The sequence below is a fragment of the Dermochelys coriacea genome, chromosome 9 (genome assembly GCF_009764565.3).
Source record: "Dermochelys coriacea isolate rDerCor1 chromosome 9, rDerCor1.pri.v4, whole genome shotgun sequence".
NCBI lineage: Eukaryota > Metazoa > Chordata > Testudines > Dermochelyidae > Dermochelys > Dermochelys coriacea.
In genome coordinates, this window is record NC_050076.1 from 66,430,848 (window position 1) to 66,453,752 (window position 22,905).

Below are 22,905 nucleotides of genomic sequence, written 5' to 3' on the forward strand. Positions count from 1 at the left end.
ATCAGAAGAACCGATAGGATTGTAATTATCAGCAGATACAGGGAACCTGCTTTGGCAACTGCAGCTTCATGTTGGGGAACAAAGCAGTGACATGATGACCCTAATTTCCTTCCTTGTTTGTTATTTAGTGGCTGGAAGTTTGTTTTGGTGTCCTCTCCCCCTTCCCAATATGTGTCACAAAAGATTGGGATCATGGGGATTTTTAAAGATAAAAGCTATTGGTATTGTAAACATTGCCAGATCTCCTTAATAAAGGAGATCCAATGCAGAGCATGTCTTAGGAATGTGATTGCAATTACAAAGGTAATGACATTGTACATGAATTGCATTCCCCTCTTTAGCTTTAAAAAGACAGCAGCGTATACACATTCTATTAAGTCTCCCTGAGGTAGCAGGTCTGCTGATCTTGTTGTGAGCATCTTTTTAAATGCCACTGCAATGTTAATAATTTTACCTGAGTAATTCTTCCATTTCTCATTACCTGGGGAATTGTTAATGGCTGAGAATCCTATTCAGACTTTCTCCAGCTCAATCAAATCTTGAAGGCGCCAGTTTACTTTTATTGATCAGTAGGTTCCTGACAAGGTTTGCCACAAGGAAGCATCATCATCCTTTTTTTTTTTTAAACTCAAAAGGGAACAGCTTGTTTTAAAGTTTACAGCTAAAAGCTTCCAAGCATATCTTAAAAACATCTGAGCACGATGCTGATTGTTCTTTTAAAATGTCCAGGCAATATTTTAGAAGGCTGCCAAATACACAAATAACATCCTGTGTTTTAGACATAAAACCTTCTTAATGCCTTTTTTTAGGCCTTTTTAATTATACCTAAATGCATTTTATTGCCACACACTGAGATCGAAGATAAATAACAATGAAAGTACAATGGAGGTTTTGTTTTGTTTTATTTTTGAAAGACATAGGATGTTGCCATGTTACCTTCCTCAATATTTATCCTCTGCATTTCTGAGATATGTTTACAAAATTAACACCCAGCATAAAATGTTGTCAACTATATAGTCAGGTTGCATACCTTTTTTTCTCCTTTGTTTCTATGCTGGAAGTCCTTGACAACTAAAATATTATTAGAGCCTCATCCAATGCACTAAAGTCAATGAAAAGACCCCTATTGACTTCAGTTGGGATGATTTAGGCCCTCAGCATTATGCTATCCTACAGCTTTTCCAAGTTTACTGTCCTACTGATATTCTTTGCCTTAATTTTATATACAGTAAGTTTCAAAGTGAACCCCTTAGTATATTATTCAAATAAAAGGTGTCCAACCCAATAAAAATTTGACAAGTGGGTTACTTTTGGCATGCATAATATTTTGTAAGTATACCTTAAGAAGGGCACTGGATCGGGCCCTACGTGTTAGAACTAGACAGTAATGATTGTAGCAAATATTATGAATCCATTTCACTTTCATTAATTTCAGTGAAAGTGTAATCATCAACATTATGACTCTATCAATATTGTCACAGTGGCTAATTGTTAGTTTACTCACCCGCTCTGAATTTACAAGTACAGGAGCTCATGGTATGAGTCCCTTTAAACTTTTATCACTGATCCCTTTTACGAGATGTTCATTGCTCCCATAGACAGTTCATTCTAAATAGTTGACAGAGAAACCTTTAGACAAAGATGTGCTGAACTCCCCCACCTGTGCTTAACACATTGAGGCTAAATCGAGACCTTTCATTCAATGTGGAACATTCCTGCAGGAAGGGGCTGATGAAATCAGTAATTAAGGGGCCCACTCTTGCTGTTTCAGAATTCTCTTTTGACTTTTTCTTGAATACAGACTGCATGCTTGGACTTTAAATATAAACGTAAAACCAATACATTGGCTGGTTTTTGGTAGGTTCAATCAACCAACCAAAAAAATAGAAACACAGACAGACTCTTGTTCTCTGATTCAACTCCCAGCCTACACTATTTAATTTACAAGCCTACCTGTCAGTTTCATTGATTAAAGATTCAGTCTGTTGGAAAGCTAGTCATGGAAGAGTTTAAACACCCCTCCTTTCTATTCATCAGTGACCCTAATTGTCAGGCAGAGACAATGCAAGAAAAGGCCTTCTCCTGACAGTGTAACATTCATTATGGCTAGTTGATCTCAATTCAATGCACATTCCCATGTTTTTGGATTAAAGCAGATTTTTTTTCTTGTTGTGCAACACAATATTTGATGTGTTGATGTGATGAGAGGTGCGTCAAAGCCAATGGCAACACAAGAGATCCTGTCATATGTTAAGTTATATTTGTATTCACCACTTTTAGCCTTTTTTGGGTAACTTTTTTATTAAATGAAAAGGTAATGATATTAGTTAATATATTAATATTAATATAAAGGATATTACGAGAAACAAACGATGTGGCAAACATGATTTTCCCCCTTCAAAAGTAAAAATGCATGATTGCAGCCAATATCTTAGATGAGCAAAGCCAGAGCTCAAACACTGCGGGTGGCTCCACTATTTAAAGAGGAAAAAGCCTTGCGGTGTTTTGCCTCCAGCTTGTTGCCAAACGCCTCATAATATTAAAGGGGCATTTCAAAGTCGGGGGCTGCAAGGGGAAGAGAAGGAACCGTCCCATCATTTAAATCCATTGGCCACCAGACAAAACACACGTTGACAGATAAAGCCCAGGTCGGTTTCATGAAAGGGATTGAAAGCAACAAGGAAACAGCCCGAGCCTCTCTGCATCCCTAGCCCAGAAGGAAGCGGCGAAGGGCTCGAACCGCCCTGCTCGCTCTAAGGTAACTGCTCTGTAAGTTTCTCCAGCGGGCTCCCGCCCCTTGCTCCGCTTTGGCCCCTCCCCTGGGCCAGGAACGCGGTTCCGCGGCCGCTGATTGGCTGCAGCCCGGCGTAGCTCAGGTCCGGAGCCGCGCGCTCTCTCCAGACGGTGTGGTGGCCAGGAGTTTGCAGCAGTAGCAGCCGCAGCGGCGGCGGCGAGCGAGGTGGAGACGGGGCGGTGGGGAAGCCAAGCCGCCCAGCGCTCTGGCACACGCGGGGCACCGCTGGGGTGGGCTTGCACCAGCGCCCCCGCCGCCAGCCCCGCGGCTCCTGAGGATTTGGGAGGCTCGGATTTGCTGAAGAACTGAAATATAAAAAAGCGCCTCACGCGTCCACGGCGTCATTGCTGCAGGTTGGGAACACGCGCGCAGCCGGCCAAGCGCGGCGCCCGCCTAGCGCTGTTTCCCCGGCGCGTGTCCAGCCACGATTCAGTGACTATGAGCCTGGAAGTGAAACTTTCCTGGAACGAGCTTTATTTTCCCTGCCCCTTCGCAAACGCGATGGAGGCGAGATAACAATGGAGAGGAAAAAGGCGAAGGCTGTCTCCGAGCTCAGCACGCCAGCGCTCTGATTCACCGCGGAGCAGCCCGCACCTGCTGTAAGCGCCTCGGACTTTGCCTGGCCAGCCTATTGCTCCTACTTTCCCCGGGCGAGCCGAAGGAAGAGGAGGAGAGGTGGGGCTGCTGTGCAAACTGCTGTAAGAACTTGCGTGGCGGATACGGTGTCAATGACACGCTCGGGTTTCCAAAGGCGAGCGTGACTTTCCACTGCTAACTCTATGACTCTCAGAGATGACCCAGCCTTCCCCATCTCCAGCCCAGGGAAGTGGCTCCGCCGTAGGGCCCTGAGGGAACCCCCCCCTCCCCAAACCCGACCTCCCGTAGCATCTTATTTTGCAGACGTTCCCCTCCCCCCTCTTTCCAGTCTGTGACTTATGATCGGACAAGGCTTCCCGCACCCCTGCTCGTTTGCAGCCGCACTTTGACACCAGCCGCTGCCTCAGTGTGTGGTTGCTTTTTTTTTTTTTAAATAGGGTTTTATTTTTAATGCAGTAACCACGAGGATGCGTTTAAAGTGTGCCTGGTCGCTGCAGTGAGGTCTGTGCAATTTTTTTTTCGGGGGGGGGGGGAAGATATCGCGCATGCCAGTTGCAAATAAATCCAGATTCCCCCATATATTGACTGCTTTGTGATTTTATTTTTTTTTTGAAATCTCTCCCTATAAAATACAATTTTTTCTATAACTTCTAACCTGCATGCACCTCGATGGGCGGAAAGCGCCGCTGATTTTACCGGGATGATCGATGCTAACTTTGATAAAGAGGTGAAACTGACTGCTGGGGGAAGCAGACGAGCTGAGTGTCTCTAGACTCGAGACGATTTCTGCCTCTGATTTTACCCTATTTTAAAACACACGCCACCACGGTTCCCCCAGACAGCCAAGCACCAAAATACCCCCGCCCCCGCTCCCGCTCCAGCTGGGCTATCAACAGGCAGCCAGGAGGGAAGAGGGGCGCCAGGTGTGCGGAACCGGGAGATGGATATTCTCCCCGCCCTGCTCGCCTTGCTGTGGTCCGGGGCAGGAGCCCTGATCAACCTGAAGTACTCGGTGGATGAGGAGCAGCGCGCCGGCACGGTGATCGCGAACATCGGCAAGGACGCCCGGGAGGCCGGCTTCGTGCTGGACCCCCGCCAGCCCGCCGCCTTCCGGGTGGTCTCCAACTCGGCCCCGCACCTGGTGGACATCAACCCGGGCTCGGGCTTGCTGGTGACCAAGCAGAAGATCGACCGGGACCTGCTGTGCCGCCAGAGCCCCAAGTGCGTGATCTCGCTGGAGGTGATGTCCAGCTCCATGGAGATCTGCGTGATCAAGCTGGAGATCAAGGACCTGAACGACAACGCGCCCAGCTTCCCCACCGACCAGATCGCGCTGGAGATCTCGGAGACGGCCAGCCCGGGCACGCGGGTGCCGCTGGAGAGCGCCTACGACCCGGACTCGGGCAGCTTCGGGGTGCAGAGCTACGAGCTCAGCCCCAACGACCTCTTCGGGCTGGAGACCAAGACGCGCGGCGACGGCTCCCGCTTCGCCGAGCTGGTGGTGGAGCGCAGCCTGGACCGCGAGACGCAGTCCCACTACAGCTACCTGCTCACGGCGCTGGACGGCGGCGACCCGCCCAACTTCGGCACGGTGGAGCTCAGCATCCGGGTCATCGACTCCAACGACAACAAGCCGCTCTTCGAGGAGCCGGCCTACGCCGTCAGCGTGGCCGAGAACGCGCCGCCCGGCACGCCCCTGCTCCGCCTCAACGCCTCCGACCCGGACGAGGGCACCAACGGGCAGGTGCTCTACTCCTTCCACAGCTACGTGGCCGAGCGGGCCCGCCAGCTCTTCCACCTGGACCCGCAGAGCGGCCTGCTCAGCGTCAGCGGCCCCGTGGACTACGAGGAGGGCCACAGCTACGAGCTGGACGTGCAGGCCAAGGACCTGGGGCCCAACTCCATCCCGGCCCACTGCAAGGTGACGGTCAGCGTGCAGGACGCCAACGACAACCCGCCCCTCATCAACCTGCTCTCCGTCAACAGCGAGCTGGTGGAGGTGAGCGAGAGCGCGCCGCCCGGCTACGTCATCGCCCTGGTGCGGGTCTCCGACCGCGACTCGGGGGCCAACGGGCGGGTGCAGTGCAAGCTGCTGGGCAGCGTGCCCTTCCGCCTGCAGGAGTACGAGAGCTTCTCCACCATCCTGGTGGATGGGCGGCTGGACCGGGAGCAGAGGGACCAGTACAACCTCACCATCCAGGCCCGGGACAACGGGGTGCCCTCCCTGCAGGCCACCAAGTCCTTCACCGTCAAGATCACCGACGAGAACGACAACCATCCCCACTTCTCCAAGCCCTACTACCAGGTCATCGTGCAGGAGAACAACACTCCTGGGGCCTACCTCCTGTCAGTCTCCGCCAGCGACCCTGACCTGGGCCTAAATGGCAGCGTCTCCTATCAGATCGTGCCCTCCCAAGTCCGGGACATGCCCGTCTTCACCTACGTCTCCATCAACCCCAACTCTGGGGACATCTATGCCTTGAGGTCCTTCAATCACGAGCAGACCAAGGCCTTCGAGTTCAAGGTCTTGGCCAAAGATGGGGGCAACCCGTCCCTGCAGAGCAATGCCACCATCAGAGTGATCGTCCTGGATGTCAACGACAACACCCCTGTGATAACTGCCCCACCTCTGGTCAATGGGACTGCAGAAGTGTACATTCCTAGGAACGCTGGGGTTGGTTACTTAGTGACAGTGATCAAGGCAGATGACTATGATGAGGGGGAGAATGGAAGACTAGCCTATGAAATGGCAGATGGGGATAGAGGGTTTTTTGAAATAGATCAGTTCAATGGAGAGATAAGGACCACCAGAGCATTCGGGGAGAATGCAAAGACTACTTATGAGCTGATTGTGGTGGCGCATGATCATGGAAAAACATCGCTCTCAGCTTCTGCCTTGATTTTGATATACCTATCTCCAGCTCTAGATGCCCAGGAATCCATAGGATCTGTTAACTTGTCACTGATTTTCATTATTGCCCTGGGTTCTATTGTCGCCATTCTTTTTGTCACCATGATCTTTGTGGCAGTCAAGTGTAAAAGGGATAACAAGGAAATAAGGACCTACAACTGCAGGTAACGTGAACTTGTTTCTTTGTACCATGCAATATGTGCTTTCATTTGTCAATCTAAATTACTTTTCCATTTGTTTGAAACCCACAGGTATATTGCACTCTTTTTAGGAGCAAAAATGAGGGTTCATATTATGTTGCTTTTAAGAAAATTTCCATAAACTTTTTTTTTTTTTTTTTTTTTTTAAATTACTCTGGGAGAAGTGGTTTTGAAAAGAATATTCCAGTCTGAATAAGTGTGTTTTGACAATCTGTCCTAATATACATTTTCTTATGCATTCTGTAGCAGAACAAACCAATCTGTCTTAAATCAGCATAGCTATTTCCTGTGTGCTTAGGGAGGAAAAAATGTACAGATCGAATTGTTACCAAAAGAGGAGAGAGCCCCTGATTTTAGATTTCAGGAGAGAACTATGTTTTATATAGTTGCACTCATTCCTGGGTAAGCAGTACCCTCCTGGTTATAAAGCAAGGTTGGATTTTTGAAGCACTGAACAGCTGAAAAGGAAAAAGCCCAACGTGGGGAGAGTTGTAGGTGCTCACAGCACTGAGTCCACACGTAGGATAGCAAGTCCACACCTACAGTAGTAGTTGGTATTGGTGGACTTTGTTTTCAGGTTCCTCTGCATGATGTTTGGATCCTGTCTCCACCAGAGGATGTCACTATGGGCATTTTTTATGTGTTGGTTTTCTCCAGGAGTGGTGGATATAAAAGAAAAGTGGAAGCTGGGAGAACACACTATGAAAGAAATCAGGGTTCAGTTAGAATTCACGAAGTGGAGCAATGCCATTAAAGCCTTTTCTTTCCCTATAAAAGAACTATTGTACTATTGTGCATGTATGTTTCAGGATACAGTTCTTACAAGCAAAAATAAATCCAAAGGAATAGGGGGAAAAGAGTCATTTCCTTGTGAAACCCAATTCCTTGTGAAAATGTAATGGTTGATTTAGTTCTTATCGGTTGTTTTAATGATCATATTTACAACTCTGTATGATTTGGCAATGCATGATCGCAAGTCCAAAATGGGGAATGGTAGGTCATCTCTGCATCTGAAACCTTAGCTGCTATGAAAGCCTAATATCTGAAATTGTGTCCCCTGAATATGTAACAGCCAAGCGATTATTGTTTCTTTTACTATTCTTTATGTTACACAAGTTAGTAGACAAATGCTAACCACACATGAATATCAATCAGATGCCATAAAGAAGCAGCTGCAATGCCTCATAAATGGTTTAATCCTGTTACTAGTGCAATAGCCATGACTTCTTCATTCCTTCAGCACTGAATCTTTCAGATGGAAGGAATGGAAATGAATTTTGATCTACCTTTGTAACATAACGATTGCCTGTGGCAATTTTATAGTGCAGAAGAATGTGCAGTCTTTATAAAGTTTTATTTACAGAGATATAATAACAGAGAGTTCAGTTTTTATATCCCATTTTCACAACATAAAGCATGTTTATAAGCCCTTTTGCTGGATGGGGAAAAATCATCTACAAATAAAGCACTGTGTGTGCTATATTATGGGATGCCTAGCTTTAAATGAGAGCTAATATCCCAGATTTCTTGCCAGTTTAGCCCATTAAACAAGAATAGGATCTCAATATTTAAAATCAAATCGTGGTGAGGCCTCTAACAACTTCATACAAAGGACCAGGAGGCTTAATGTGTTTTAGGGATTAATAAAGTACAGTTTAATTAAATAATTGGTCAATAGAGAAAGGACATCAAAACGAATGCTGTGGGAATTGGACTCTCACATTGCCAAACTTAAACATTGAGGTAAACAAAACAATTAAAGCTCTGTAAAGTGTTGTTAGACTAGCCTGCATGCTTACAGATCTTTTGCACAACAAAAATCTCCTGAATTCCTTTATTTTATTGACAAGCACAATGGAATGATCGTTCTATTAGCAGCATAAATCTGATCTAGTGAAGTCAGCTGCAGAGGCGCAAAGTAGTACTATATAGGCTTAGATGTGGTTTTGATCATCATGCGTCCCATATGTGCATTTGGTATATCTGTTTAGACTTGTCTTTTTTTCTTTTCTTATTTTTTCAAGGTGCCTATCAACATCTGCAGGAGGTTTTTCATAAAATTAGTTCATTTATGAGGCGTATGAAAGAGCTAGCTGTTTTGATTGTTTTTTTTCCGGCTCAGGCAATTAGCTTTGTAGAGCAAGAATGCTTGTACAATGTTTATCTTTCTAGATAAACCTGTGTTACTTAATTGCAATTATTGGATTCCAAAAAAACCACCTTTATCATAATATGAAAAGTACAAACTCCATACTTTTGAATGTATATTTCTGGTTATGGTAATAGTTTAACATAATTCCTTTGAGAAGTATTGTGATGTCTGGCATCTTGTATGCATATCTATATCTATCTGTGTGGCGTTGATAATCATACACGGTCCTCTGGGTCAAAAAAGAATCACAGTCACTTCAATCTAAAGGTACAGGGATAATGCCGAGTGCAATTATGTTTTTAATTATTTTTTTCCAGTAGCTTAATGATAACTTTCTTCCTTCGGTATTCTTTGAGAGAAAGACACACATCCAGCATCAGTTCGTTCTTTCAGCAGGTACGAAGCAAAGGGGAAAGACAGGCATAGAAAAACAACCTGATGTGAGAAAAGGTCAGAAGAATAGTTTCTCTTTGAAAACATCATTTTTGCTCTTCAGTTTCTAGAAGAAAAACATTTCCCATGAAGTGGGGAGGGGTATTGGGGGGAAGAAAGGTTTCAGAGAAGATTTAAAGTTATCAAATGGTATCATGAAAGAGATGAAATAAAAGCAACCTGGAAACATTTTGTTATGCAAACAGCCTTCTCCGCGGAGTGTGGTGGGATAAGTGTGCAAGATAAGAATATTGTGGAATTTGCTGTATTTACTACTAGGGGAGAAGATCTGGAGAAAAACCTCTAGTCATGCTGGTTTTTGATTTACATGAACTAAACACTTTAAAAATCTTTATTACACATGGAAATTAATTCAGGTACCCTTTTCAGTCCATGGACCTTAACATCTCCATTTTTTCTTTTCTGCAGGCTGAACTTTATTCCTGGTAACTAAATATCAGCAATTATAAATACCAAACAAAACACGGAGGAAATGTTCCCTTCCCTTTCTTTTTGTGTGACTTGTAAACTTTATACGTATGAAAATAAGCTAAAGATCATATATTTCCACATGACATAATGTGCATGAATAAGAAGTCTGTGTTGAGATGGGGCCAAGCCCTCTGGGTTTCTTAATATTTATCGAGCCAGGCACAGTTCAGGATTCTATTAGATACTCATTTTGCATCTTCTGTCCCACAGAATTGCAGAGTACTCTTATGGGCATCAAAAGAAATCAAGCAAGAAGAAAAAAATCAGCAAGAATGATATTCGGCTAGTACCACGGGATGTAGAGGAGACAGATAAAATGAATGTGGTGAGCTGCTCCTCCCTTACTTCATCTCTCAACTATTTTGACTATCATCAGCAGACCTTGCCACTGGGCTGCCGCAGATCTGAAAGTACCTTCCTCAATGTGGAGAATCAGAATACTAGGAACACAGGCTCCAACCACGTTTATCATCACACCTTCACCGGGCAGAGTCCCCAGCAACCAGATCTGATCATCAATGGAATGCCATTGCCAGAGGTGAGTGTGGCCAGAACTTTTACAGAGTTTGTGAGGCTGAATCTAAACAGTTTGAGAACCTCTCTAGCAGCAAATGAAAGTTTGGTGTATAGAACTTAGTGCGTAAAGGCAGTGTGTCTTGTTGCAAGTCATGCCTCCAGACTTTATAGTATCTGCTTCCAGAAGGAGGCAGATATTCATGTAAATATATGTACATATAATGTACTTTAATTTTTGCAGGGTATTACACTCCACGCATCTGTTGGTGTTGTCATTGTCGTCTCTGGGCTTTAAGCACTGTGAAAGCCACTGCTTGAACACCCAGATCAACAGTATTTAATGTATGCTCTACATGGATGGTCAGATACCATGGTGATGAGCATAGTATAAATACCTAGCTGTTAAGTTAAGAGTTGGATGTAGAAGTCTGAAGTTACTTAAATCTTTCTAATGGAAGAATCAGCCACTGTTATAATCACTGACTTCAAATATGGGCACAATTCTGCAACTCTTACTTATGTGAGAAATTCTTACTCACCGCATGTAGTCCCAGTTAAGTCAGCAGGGCTGCTAATACAAGTAATGATGGCAGGGTCAGGCCCATGCTGACTAATAGTGTTGGTGGAGTGTTCCCCCCCTCCCCCCCCGTGCTAATTTCATGCATTTTTAGCTTTAATGGGATGACTTAAGGAAACATCAGTTTAGTCAATAGTTAAATTCTTAAATTGGTCTTTGAAGGTTTTTTAAATTTTTATATGTGGCCATTGGTATGATAGTAGGAATACACAGTGCTTCAGGGTTTTCACTTTAAATTAGGCAGCTGAAGTTCTAACATCTCCCATATTGTCACCTCACTATTTGATGTGAGTTAGTGGTGACCATTGAAATAGGTGATGGATGGTGTCTTCCTAAATACGAAGAAATGAGGTGGAGTGTCTGTGGCCCTGGTCGCACTCACTGACTTCCTCTAATTCCGTCAGGTGTTTTCTGTACATCATGGGCATTGTTTACTGTTGCTTGTTTGTTTCTCTTTGAATTGTTATTTGGTATTAAACAAAACAATCAAAGGTTTGTCATGTTTCCTACTTTAAACAGAATAACAAAGCTGAAAAAGCAGCTAAAATATTTATGGCCTAGTCTAATCTGCTCTCAGTACACCAGTGTAAATGCAAAATGAGTCCACTGAAGACAGTGGAGGTGCTCCAGATTTATACTTTTTTGTCTACCCAGTGATTAAACACCCAGGCCTGGCATGCGTCAGCTGACTTGGGATCACAGGGCTCGAACTACAAGGCCGTAAAATTGCGGTGTGACTGTTTAGCCTTGGGCTGGAGCCTGGGTGCTGGGACTCTCCACCCTCATGGGGTCCTAGAGTTCAAGCTCCAGCCCAAGCCCGAACATCTACATTGTAATTTTTACAGCCCCATGAGCTCAAGTCATCTGACCTGGGCCAGCCGCAGGTGTCTAATTGCTGTGTAGATATACACTAAGAGTACAGTTTTGACGTTATTGTCTGGTTGCAGGCCTGTTTTAAAGCAGTTGGTGTCTGTGGACCTGATCTTGCAGTCCTTATGTTGTCAAAATTCCCACTGAATTCACGGTTTGCAGTGTCATTAGACACTGTGTTGGTCCCAGGATATTAGAAAAACAAAGTGTATGAGGTAATGTCTTTTATTGGAGCAACTTCCGTTGGTGAGAGAGACAAACTTTCGAACCACCCACAGTTCAAGGTTTGGGAAAGGTATTCAAAAGTGTATCACCTAAATACAAGGTGGAACAGGTTGTTAGCATAAGTAGTGAAAGCACATTTTAAGGGTCCATTCAAAGTGAAGTGGCCCATTAGCACTTCTGCACTCACAGGACAAAAAAGGTGGGGTTAGTGAGTTAGATTGCTGTATTTAAGCCATGAATCCAGTTTCTCTATTAAGACCATGATATTTAGTGTCTAGCAAGTTATGAACTTAAGCTCCCCAGCTTGTCTTTTGAAGGTGTTGTGCAGCTTTCTTTTGAGGACAAGGACTGAGAGGTCAGATGTGGAATGAACGTGTTTTGAAAAATGTTTACCCTCAGGTTATATGGTGGTCTTGTCTTTTATTATTTTTCTGTGTGAGTTCATTTGAGAGCACAGTGATTGTCTGTCTGGTTTCACTCCCATGGTTGCTATGGAGCATTTAGTGCATTGGATGAGGTACGCCACACCTTGTGATAGGTATGTGTAGAACCTATGGCTCTTGAAAGGTATGTTGTGTGGGGTATTGATCATTGTAGCAGTGGAGCTATGTCTGTAGATTTTGCATGTGGTGTTGTGGGAGGGTCTGGTGTTGCTTTCAGTTGTTGGGTCCTGGTCTGCTGGGAGCTTGCTTCTGTTGATGAGGTTGGGGGGGTTGTTTGAAGACCAGAAGAATTCACTAGTATTTTAGCCTCCATAAGCACTGCATAATTAGGTCCTTTAAAGGGTAATTTTTGGTGTCCCTGAATAGAGATATAACCCTTTGTTCTTGAATTGTTATGGAGTCCCTAGGTAAAATCCAGGTGTAAAGTTTTAAAGGAGGGATTTAGTTTGTAATTAAAAGGTGACTCTTAGTTTTCTAGGTCTTTGAGATATCATCTGCTTTTACCTCGCTTGCATTTCACATCTGTCCTGCCACAGCAGCTTCAGACTTTTACATAAAAAGAAAAGGAGTACTTGTGGCACCTTAGAGACTAACAAATTTATTAGAGCATAAGCTTTCGTGAGCTACAGCTCACTTAATACAGACTAACACGGCTGCTACTCTGAAACCTGAGACTTTTACATGTCGTCTTACGGTTTTGTCTTTTTCAAGGTTACCCACTTAGATGCACTGAGACAACTTCTGCATCAGTGCACAAGCACATAGAGCCAGTACTGAATATAACAGCCTGTAGCTGCCAGGAGTGAGAGTGTGTCTAAATGCAATTAGGAGGGTATTGCTGAAGTAATAGAGCACTGTTCCAGAGAATTAAAGTTCAACTTAACCTCTGGTATAAAAGCTGTAATCAGGCATCTTGGCTATATCCGAATATTGATCTGTATATAATAACTTGTATAATTTACTGTTTAGGCCAGGTCTACGCTAGGAAATTAGTTTGGTATAACTATGTTGCTCAGGGGTGTGTGGGTTTTTCACACCCATGAGTGATGCAGTTAAACAGACCTAACCCGCAGTGTAGAAAGTGCTAAGTTGACAGGAGAATCTCCCATTGACATAGCTGCCACCTCTCGGGGAGGCGAAGTACCTACGCTGATGGCAGAAGCTCTCCCATGGACATAGGTAGCATCTTCACTGAAGTGCTACAGTGGCACAATTGTAGCGATGTAGTTGTGCTGCTGCAGCAATTTAAGTGTAGATCTGCCTAGATACAGATACAGACCTGAGGCAGAACCCCTGATCCAAATGCCCTCATACTTTAGGAGAGTTTGGATCAGTATCTAGATCTGAACTCTTTGGCTTAGGCCTTTTCTTTAATTAATTACATATGCTAGGGAAATTGATCATACAGCTATCTTTGAACCCTAAACTCAGGTGGGCTTGAGAAAAGGTGAAGAGTTCCAGAATTTGTTTATATTAGGGTCCCATCAAGATTCAGGCTCATCTGAGCACTGCATAGAATAATATTTGAGGGGTGGAGTGTCCGAGAGTTCAGATCACACTTTTTTCCAAGGTTGCGGGCAAGCAAAGGCTTTTTGTGTTTTGGGGCAGTGTCCTATGAATAATTCCTGCCTTTATCGGTGGGAGAATGGTATCATTTGGAGGAGGGTTTCAGAAGTGTTATTGGCGGCTGCTGCTGCCTATCAAAAAGCATTGGTATTTCAGAGCACTGTAGGAGCCTTCCGTGCAGTTTCTACATATAGGGCAGTTGAACAACATTGTGAGTGCTCCGAGGCCATGATTCAGTATTACAGACTAAATTCAATTATAAAATCTATCACACATTGGTATTAACTAGAATTGTCTGTGGGCAGCTGAAAGTCTGCAGTATTGGGGAAGAGGAAAAGATCAGGGGAGATATCATAGCACAGTTGATAAAGTTTGTAGACGTACTCAGCCAGAATACATTTATGTTCAAATTTCTCCCTGATGCAGCTGCATTACAGTTAAGCTTTGGATCCAGCTGGGTGTGAATCTCCCTGAAGAAGCCTCAACTCTATTAACTCTGTTTTTTTTCTATTAGGGAGGCAGGACACTGGCACAAGGGAATGGCATTTCCCTACATTTCTCGTCTCTAACTTGAGTTCCTCTGTCACTTCTTATAAGCTTAATGTATTAGAAGGCACTGAAACATGGAGTGTTGAAATGAATTTATTGTATTAACAAATTAAATGTTTCTCTACCCCGCTTCAGTGTCAGCTTAAAATGTAGTATGCCAGCAGTTAAACTAGAACTGCACAAGGGGCAGTTACAAGATTTTCACATCTGATCCGATGAAGTGAGCTGTAGCTCACGAAAGCTTATGCTCTAATAAATTTGTTAGTCTCTAAGGTGCCACAAGTACTCCTTTTCTTTTTGCGAATACAGACTAACACGGCTGCTACTCTGAAACCTGTCAAGATTTTCACAGTTTTATTAAGAGTACAAGCAGCTCTCTCGCTGGGTGAGCTCAGAAAGTCTCATCCAAAGCCTGTTGAAATAAATGGGAGACTTTCCATTGACTTCACTGGTTTTTGTATCAGGCCTTGTACAAATGCAGCTCTGCGAATGTCTCTTCACCAAGGCATTGTCTATTTTGTTTGTGTCCTAATTTATATTCCTTGAGGAGAGGAATTGGACAAATACTCCTTGCACCTCAGTTGCAATGCTGGAGGTTTGAATGGTCTCTGCACTGCATGCCACGCCTTCATATGAAATGAAGGATTAGGAGTTTTCAGCCCCTGAGAGATCTGGCTAGGATCTCTAAGGGCTTTTAAAATCCCTTCAGAATGCTAGATCCAAATGATCCTCCTGCCACATGATGCTGAGGGGAGCAAGACCAGAGAAAACCCATAGAAATATTGTCCTCCACTCAGAGGGACAAGTGGATATGTGGTAGCATCCCTGTAGCATGTATCCTCCCCCCTATGAGAATTGCGTGTAAGCTGGTCTCTGTGAATGGGAGGCTGAAGCCAGCCAAGATGGGAGTAGAGCTGGAGAGCAGCTGTGCTATATGATATGCTCCCAAGGGAATGCGGACTAATATGTGGCAGACTGCTGGCTTAATGCTGATACTGTTTGCATATAGTGGGTGGAAGCACCACCATGAAAAGTCAGGCTGCCAGTTATTTACAGATGGGAAGAGGGTAGCACAGTGTAAAGGGTAATCGAGTCAGTGCATCTAATTGAAGAATCATGAATTTGGGCCATGGATCCCTGGCCTTTGATGAGCACATTCCCTGTCTTGGTCACACTGCTGTTGATTCCAAAATCTGTGAAGGGAGGATCATAGACGCAAGAGATGGAAAAGACCTGTTCAGTCATCTAGCTCATCTCTCTGCCAATGCAGGATGCCTCAGACTTGCAGCTACATCAGAACTGCAGGGATCTTTGATTGATTTGTTCCCCTCTTTACATTTTCACACAGGAGTGCAGCCTAGGGGCCTTCCTGGGCAGGGAGAACCAGTTCAGGTGAAAAAAGAGCTTATCAAACCTCTATACACAACTTATACTGACCCTTAAACAAAATCTACTTTGAAGCTTGAACAAAGTAGGAAGCTGAGTTTAAAAACCATAACATTCTTTTTCAAAATAGTACCAACCAGGCTGTTGTTATGGGGAGGCTGTTGTGCTATTTCTGACTCCGGTGGCACCAGGAATTACTTTAAATCTGGAAGATCCAAGAGTTTCAGCTGAAAATCCAAACTTTTGGGTGCTTGTGCGAATGGAGCCTCCAAACATTTGGAGCTCATCCATCACTAGCACCCAGATTATTGCCCAGGTAGCACAGTGGTGAGCTCTTTACAAATGCCCAACTTAGAGAGAAGTTGCACAAAAGGATGTTCCAGAACTGTTCAGTGTCTGTGGAGGAGCAACCTGTTACCAGATCCCAGCTTTCTCTTACTACTTAATCTGAGTCCATGCTCTTCTCTCCCCTTCAGGATCTGTGCTTCTAAAAGATAAATAGGTGATTGACCCTGGCCTGAGCTTCTATCCCCCTGCCCAGTCCAAAACATGATGGTTGACTTCCAGGGTGCTTCCAGCCTGGGTCTGCTAGGAAGATGGCTGCAGGTCTCACTGCAGCAGTCTCCATGTAACTGCAATGGAACACAGTTGCTGTTTCTCAGTGTCAGACTGTATTATGTTAATAGGAGTTATTGTGCATTAGCAATTACTTGTTTACAAAGCATTTTATTATAACACTTCCCGGTGCAGACCGTTTAGTAATTACGATTCTTACCCAGCCACTAGATTTCAGACAACTGAATTGTAGCTGCTAGAGAAGGGCAAAACCTGCTATCCCATCCAGTTCATCTCCCAGTCAATGTGGGATTGTTCTCTGCAGTATATTTACCAGGACTTTGTCCAGTTTAGTTTAAAATGTCTCAAGTGATGAGGTCTCTGCCATTTCCTTTGGGAGACTGTTGCACAGTCTATTAGATTTTGGTGTCAGGGAGATTTTACTAATGTTCAACCTGCATGTTATTTTCCATTTTTGTGCTGATGGGAAAGCACAACATCGGCTGACACAGGATACAATACAGAGGTAAACAAAGTAGCTTTATATACCAGCTAGCATGAGATGTTTGCATCTGAAAAGTAAGTGACTGTGTCTAAAAACAACCATTTCCCTAGCAGAGGATGGGTTTGGATTGGCTTGATATATAGCTGGTCTTTAATGTGAGGCTCATTTACTTTAACAGTTAAGAACCTTGAAATAAAAGTCCCTGAGGATGAGTTGTTTGTGGAGACAAATGCTCTTCAGGAGACGCTTCATCTTTCTCTACAGCATCGTTCAAACGGTGGCAGGTATCTAAGCTGCGTATACAGTGTCTTGTTGCTTATAATTGAACTCACTTGTGCTCCCACTCTTTGTCCGATTGGTTTGGAGGGGATGAAGCATGTATGTCTGCAGGGATTAGAATGTGATTCTGAGAAAAAATATTAGAGACTCCTAGCCTAGAAAGGCTTTTTCTTTATTCTTTGGGCCAAATTGTTACTTCAGTCTGTGTCTGCCAGTAAAATTGTTAGGAGAGGATCTGTGGGGTGGAATTCTTCCACTGTGACTTTTGACCCTAGTCTATTCCTGCCAACCCATTACTACGCAGGCCCTCTTTTGGGGGTTTAGGCAAGAGGGGACCTCAATCCCAGCTATCACTGCTGTCAAGCACATTGATGGGTTGGTTCCCCTGGGGTAGGACCCGGCAACAGGTTCACATTTGTCCCCACGGGGTTAGACACCATTCCCCTATCTCATAAGAAAGTACCTAATGTATTACCTTTTTGGATCTGGTGATTGAATCAGCAAGTTCCTGTACTGGGCATCTGCTAAAAGTTGACAATTAAACAACCCTCATGTAGGTCCAAACTATGACACCTGGAAGGGGGGTGAATTCCAGCCACCTGGTTGCTCAAAACCTAACCCTGAAGTTTTGCTGCAAGGAAGATGGGAAAAATCCCAACCAGCCTCGGCCAATCTGGTGGTGTGGGGGAAAAATTCCTTTCCAGCCCCAAAGGGCTGACTTGTGCATCCCACAGCGACGTAGATAACGGAGGAAGTGTAGAAACCAGCAAACAGGAACTGGCTTCAAGCACATGACTTGAAACCTCAAGCCAAATCCTGCGAGATGTTATAGCGCCAGATCCTGTGATACCTCAAGCCTATCCTGGAAGTCCTGTGGTGGCTGGAAATCTTGTGGGACCTGTCCTGTCCTTTTGCCCTCTCCCATCATGGGAGCCACCAAAACACTGCCCTCTCTAGGATTGGGGCCCTCTTCTGGTCACAAGCAGAGTTTGAATTAATTGTGAATTGGTGCCAATGTCAAGGGTGAGTGAAAAGAGTCAGAGTTTGGCCCCTTATATTGATTTATTTCCATTTGTTTTGCAGCAGGGGCACATGGGGTACTCTTTGGAAAAGATGTTTTCCAGCCAAAGGAAAACTGCACCCATTTTGTGCCTCCGTTTCCTAAAACTCGCTGGGGATAAGTGGCCTTATCCTTGGGGAACCTGGGGAGAAGTGAGCCTTAAAATTAAAAGGGCTATATCCAGTCATCATGTTTTGTATGATGCTTCTAAAGAACTTTTCTGGGAGTTTTGCTTATGGATCAATGACAAATTGGAATGTCTTCCTGTATCTTGTGCTGGTGGCAGCTACTTGCTAGAGAGTGACAGCATGTTGAAGGTGGTATGGAAACCAGCATGTGGGAGTGTAAATGCAGTTGAATGAAGGTGGTATATGCATATGAAACATTATGTATTATTAAGAACTTGTGAATCAATTCTGTCTTGCTTTGATGCTAGCTTATTATCAGCCCATTCAAAAAGGCTGTGCGCAGAGTGCTCCTAGGACTTCAGAATCTGCCCTCAGATATTCCTCTTTGCTGTTAAGCTTTTAGGGCCAGATTTTCAGACCAGAACTGCACATGCATGGCCAACTTTACAGGAGCAATGCATGCCCACACAGCTACCCAGGCGCTTGTGCAAATCCGATATATGGATGCACGGGGGTAGCGTGCATGTTTGTGCCAATGGTGCACTAAAATCAGTCTCATAATTAGTCTTCCAGTGTTAACTAAGTACTTCTGTTGTTAAACTAGGATTAAAGTACAAGGGATGCTAAAGTTTTCAGTCTAAACAGTCTGGAATGCCATGCTGCTGCTTTCACAAATGAGGCCACTTTTTACTAAGATGGTGGACTCCAGCAATAGGCTCAGAAATGACCATCAACCTTTATTCACTCTCACGAATAATCCTTATTCATATTGACTTCATTAGGACCACTCACATGGTGAGCAAAAGTTGTAGGATTAGGCCTCATTGCTTTTAAATATCTTTTTGCCAGGTAGTTAGTGCTTTTCTGACCATAGGAAATGGTTTTCCTAGCAAAAGACACAATTTTCTTTTTGGGTAACCCAGGCAGCTTTTGTTTGGAATATCTCTGTATTAACTACCATAAATTTTTAGAGTTAGCAAAGAATTTTATTTTGTAAGACATGAAATCCGTATGGGTCTTTTTCTGTCATTTCTCTACTTGTCAATTCTTTTTCTCTTTCCAGCTTCTCCTTTTTTGTGCTAGCCTTAAAAAGCCCCCAAAGCGTCTGTTATAATCACATTTTGTGTGTTACAACAAGAATGCCTTCACATTAGTATGCCTGGATTGAGGAAATCAGTTTCTGTCTGGTGTAACAGACAATTTGTTATAAACCATGCCATTTATATGTGGGGTTTTACTAAGGAAACATCTGCATATATAATTTGTGAGTAATGCTATTTATAGAACTAAAATAAAAGTTTTCAGCACTCAGATGTGCCGTGCTGTTGAAATGCGGCTTATTTAAAGAGGCGATCATCATTAAAGTATTATTGGCAGTATCGTTCAGCTTGTCGGAAGATTGACTTCACACGCAAAGTTGCCAGCCTTGTTTTCTCCTTGGGAGGTCACTGTAACTCAGCACTTTTCTTTAAGTTTTGTACGCAAAGGTCACTTCTCTAATTAGTGCATCTTCATTTTTGAGAGTGTGCACCTTTGTGTCGTGTAGTATGTTAACGGAAATTTTTCTTCTTTAAAAGCTTGGCAAAGACACGTGATGTTTTTAGTATTAATAACCCCCCTCCCGCTCTCTGGCCCTGTGGTTTTAAAAATAACCGATAGGGGTTTTGATTTTTAACTCTGAAGCGATTTAAAAAAAAAAATGCTGGCTTTTAGGGAATCACATATAGTACCTGGATACGAAACAAACATTTGGCTGATTTGTGGGATTGCTAATGGGATATGTAGCATTACACCTGTAGGTCATCTCTTAGTCTCTGGCACAGGTTGGTGACAACTGAGAGTCATTATCTCATTTGCTGTTTTGAGGGTTTTGTGTAATGAATTGGAAATCTTAGTCTTGTTCCTAGCGGATGTGAAATGATTGCCTGAGGTCCGCAGGCACAGTTGATACCACTGTTGGCAGCCTATGTAGAGAGGCCAAGGGCAGAAAGGGCAAGGAGACTGAAACTTGCCCTTGGGGATAATCTCTCCAGGTCAAGATTGAAGCATGTTAGTAGGGTAGCGTGAACAAAGCTCATGCTGCTGTTGCATGTTTATATTTATCATGTGGATAATTAGAATTTTTAATTTCCACTACTGGAAATCCAGAACCTCTCAAGAACACTCAACAGTCACTTAAAATATATACATATGTAAATAGCCACATAATTGTAAGTCACCGAGAACCTCTCAGCTTATCTGTTCCTGAACTGTTTTGTATATCATGATGCATTCTCTGACCTTTTATAATGTTGGAGGCCAACATTATGGAAATAAGCAGCTTTTTATTCCATTTTAAGGTTAATCTAACCAAATTATGCATCTTCTAATGCAGTCGCTTCAAGCTCTCAGTTTTGAAAATTTCATTTTAATACCTTGCAACAGAGATAAATACTGTAGCTCATATTCATGTTGAACAACTTATTGCACTGATCATCATTCTCACTGCATGGTTTCTTGGGCCCGGGTCTTGTTTAACATTGCTTTGTTTGTTCTCTCTTTATACTGATGATGAAGGGCTCTGAGGGATATGAATTCCCCCCCCCCCCACCCCTTAGGGAGGCCAAACAGCATTTTTCCAGCTTGAGAACTAAGGACTGGGAAGGTGTGAGGTGGGGATAAGAGTTGGCTGCTGGAAGGGGAGTCAGGTCTCTCATTGAGAGTCTGGATGAAGGAGGTCAGAGAGAGAGATGGCATGAACCAGGGAGTTTACTGCAGCTTGGCTGGCCTCTGGGCTAACCAGAATGGGCTATGCTTTAACCTTCATTTCTCTAGACTACCCTAAGAACTTCTGATGCTGTGTTCCAGTTAACAAATAAGCCCTACTGTTTTGTCAATTGTGTGAGTGTCACGACAAATGCTTGCTGAGTTGCATTAGTCACTGTAGAGTGTACAAGACTCTTATCAGACTTGCTGGGACATGGTGAATGGAGCTCAGGGTGTGAAGCAGGAGTGCTGCAGGCCCAGCGGTCCAGTCTAAGGAGGAGGTGAAGCAGCCTGGCTTACCCTGGAGGAAGAGTGAGACCCCAAGAATAGGCCTTGAAGAGGGTCTTGCACACTGAAGGGGGTCCTCCTACTGACCATTCCAAAGCTGGGGCCGTAGAGTTTCAATCTTGTAAACGTTGTATTAGCTTTTTCCCATTTATGCTGTTTCTCTATATTTTACATTTCGGTTTGGACTCTGAAAGTAGACTGGTTAGTTTCATTTTGTTCTTAGCCAGTTTGACTTTCTGGTTCTAGTGCCCGTGATCGTGTGTTGGGCTTGGGGTTAAAAAAGACACTGCAAGTAAGTACTTTAAAATAACTTTATTAAATATTCATAGTGGGTTTTTTCTTGTTGTCCTTAAACTATCAGACATTGTCTTTTTTTTTAAATAACTTCCAAACTAGTTGTCTGTAGTAGCTAGCTATTATGAATCCTGTGGCTTGTGTATAAAGGTTGTATTTACATGCTGCATAAAGGCTGCATTAGCTACAAGGCCAAATTCTGGTATCAGATGATATAGCTACTTTTCAAAACTCTACAACCAGTGCTTTGGTTTTCAGAAGTACATTTTCTAGAGGCCATACCCTGAAATCCTTACTTTGAGCACAGACTGAGTAAACCCTGACAAAACTCTGTCAGGTGCCTATCCAGACTAACCTATACTGACTTGAACAGTCATTTCTGATTATCTGATAATGTAACGTGGAGTTAGATCATTTCAGAGGAAAGTTAACAGTAATGGGGTGTGTTTTCCTTTTCTTTCTCTCCCTCTCTTGCTGTAATCTGTGGCAAAGGCTGTGGTTTAAAGTAATCTCAAAACAGTATGGATTGTGAGCCTACAATTTAAACACATATTTTGCTTGGCACAGTCTACTGGAGATGTTCAGTATGCAGTTATGGGCCAGCTGGCAAACAGAACCTGAAATTTGTGTGTTAGGTACACAAAATAAGGACTAGGATGAAATCCTGGCTCTGTTGAAGTCAGTGGGAGTTTTGCCATAACTTCATTGGAACCAGGGTTTCACCCTGGAGCTATACAGTTTCCAGTGGTCCCCCTGGCCTGTCAATCCAAATTTCTAACTCCAAGTGGTCATTGACATCAGTACTCAAAGTCCCTGAGATGTTTTGACAGGGTCAGCTTGTGGCATTGCCTACTTTACCCCAGCCCTTCTGTCATCCTTGGAACCAGTGGGCCTTCATAGTGTCTAGATTGTACCACTCCTCTCACCAATTCGTTCTCTCACCAGTCACATTGGTGATTCTGTCCTCTCACCAATTTCATCTCATTATGCTCCTGAGTCCCACTGGAATTCTGCTCCCAAAACACCTCATGCCATTCTGCTTTGGTAGCTTCACAAAGGGCTGCTGTTTGGCTCAGCCATAACTCATCTGGCTGAAATGCATGTTTAGCAGTTTTTTCTCCTAACAATTTGTTGAATCTGGGAATTGCTTGCCAGAGATGCACTGGAAACGTTTCCGTAAGCAAAACTAGGAGGCTTGAGAGCTCCATCTTTCTCCCCCAAAGTTTATTCAAATATCTTCTTTCATATTGAAATTGCTCTGCTTTGAAGTTAACAGCTCTCAGCCCCTTTCCTTTACATGCTAGAGCAGATCCACAGCTGCTGTAAAACAGCATGGCTCCA

General features: G+C 43.8%; 1 protein-coding gene across 4 annotated transcripts in view; it reads left to right on the forward strand.

The window, feature by feature from the left end:
• The first annotated feature begins 2,811 nt into the window (after positions 1-2,811).
• Positions 2,812-22,905, forward strand: part of PCDH19 (protocadherin 19) — a 107,273-nt gene continuing 87,179 nt past the window's right edge. The window contains exons 1-2 of one of the 4 annotated variants that reach the window (XM_043492265.1): positions 2,812-6,466; positions 9,789-10,116. In XM_043492265.1, coding sequence (XP_043348200.1) covers positions 4,332-6,466; positions 9,789-10,116 — 2,463 coding nt within the window. In that variant the 5' untranslated portion in view covers positions 2,812-4,331. The remainder of the gene's footprint in view (positions 6,467-9,788; positions 10,117-22,905) is intronic. The other 3 variants (XM_038417046.2, XM_038417045.2, XM_038417044.2) reach the window with 3 other exon arrangements.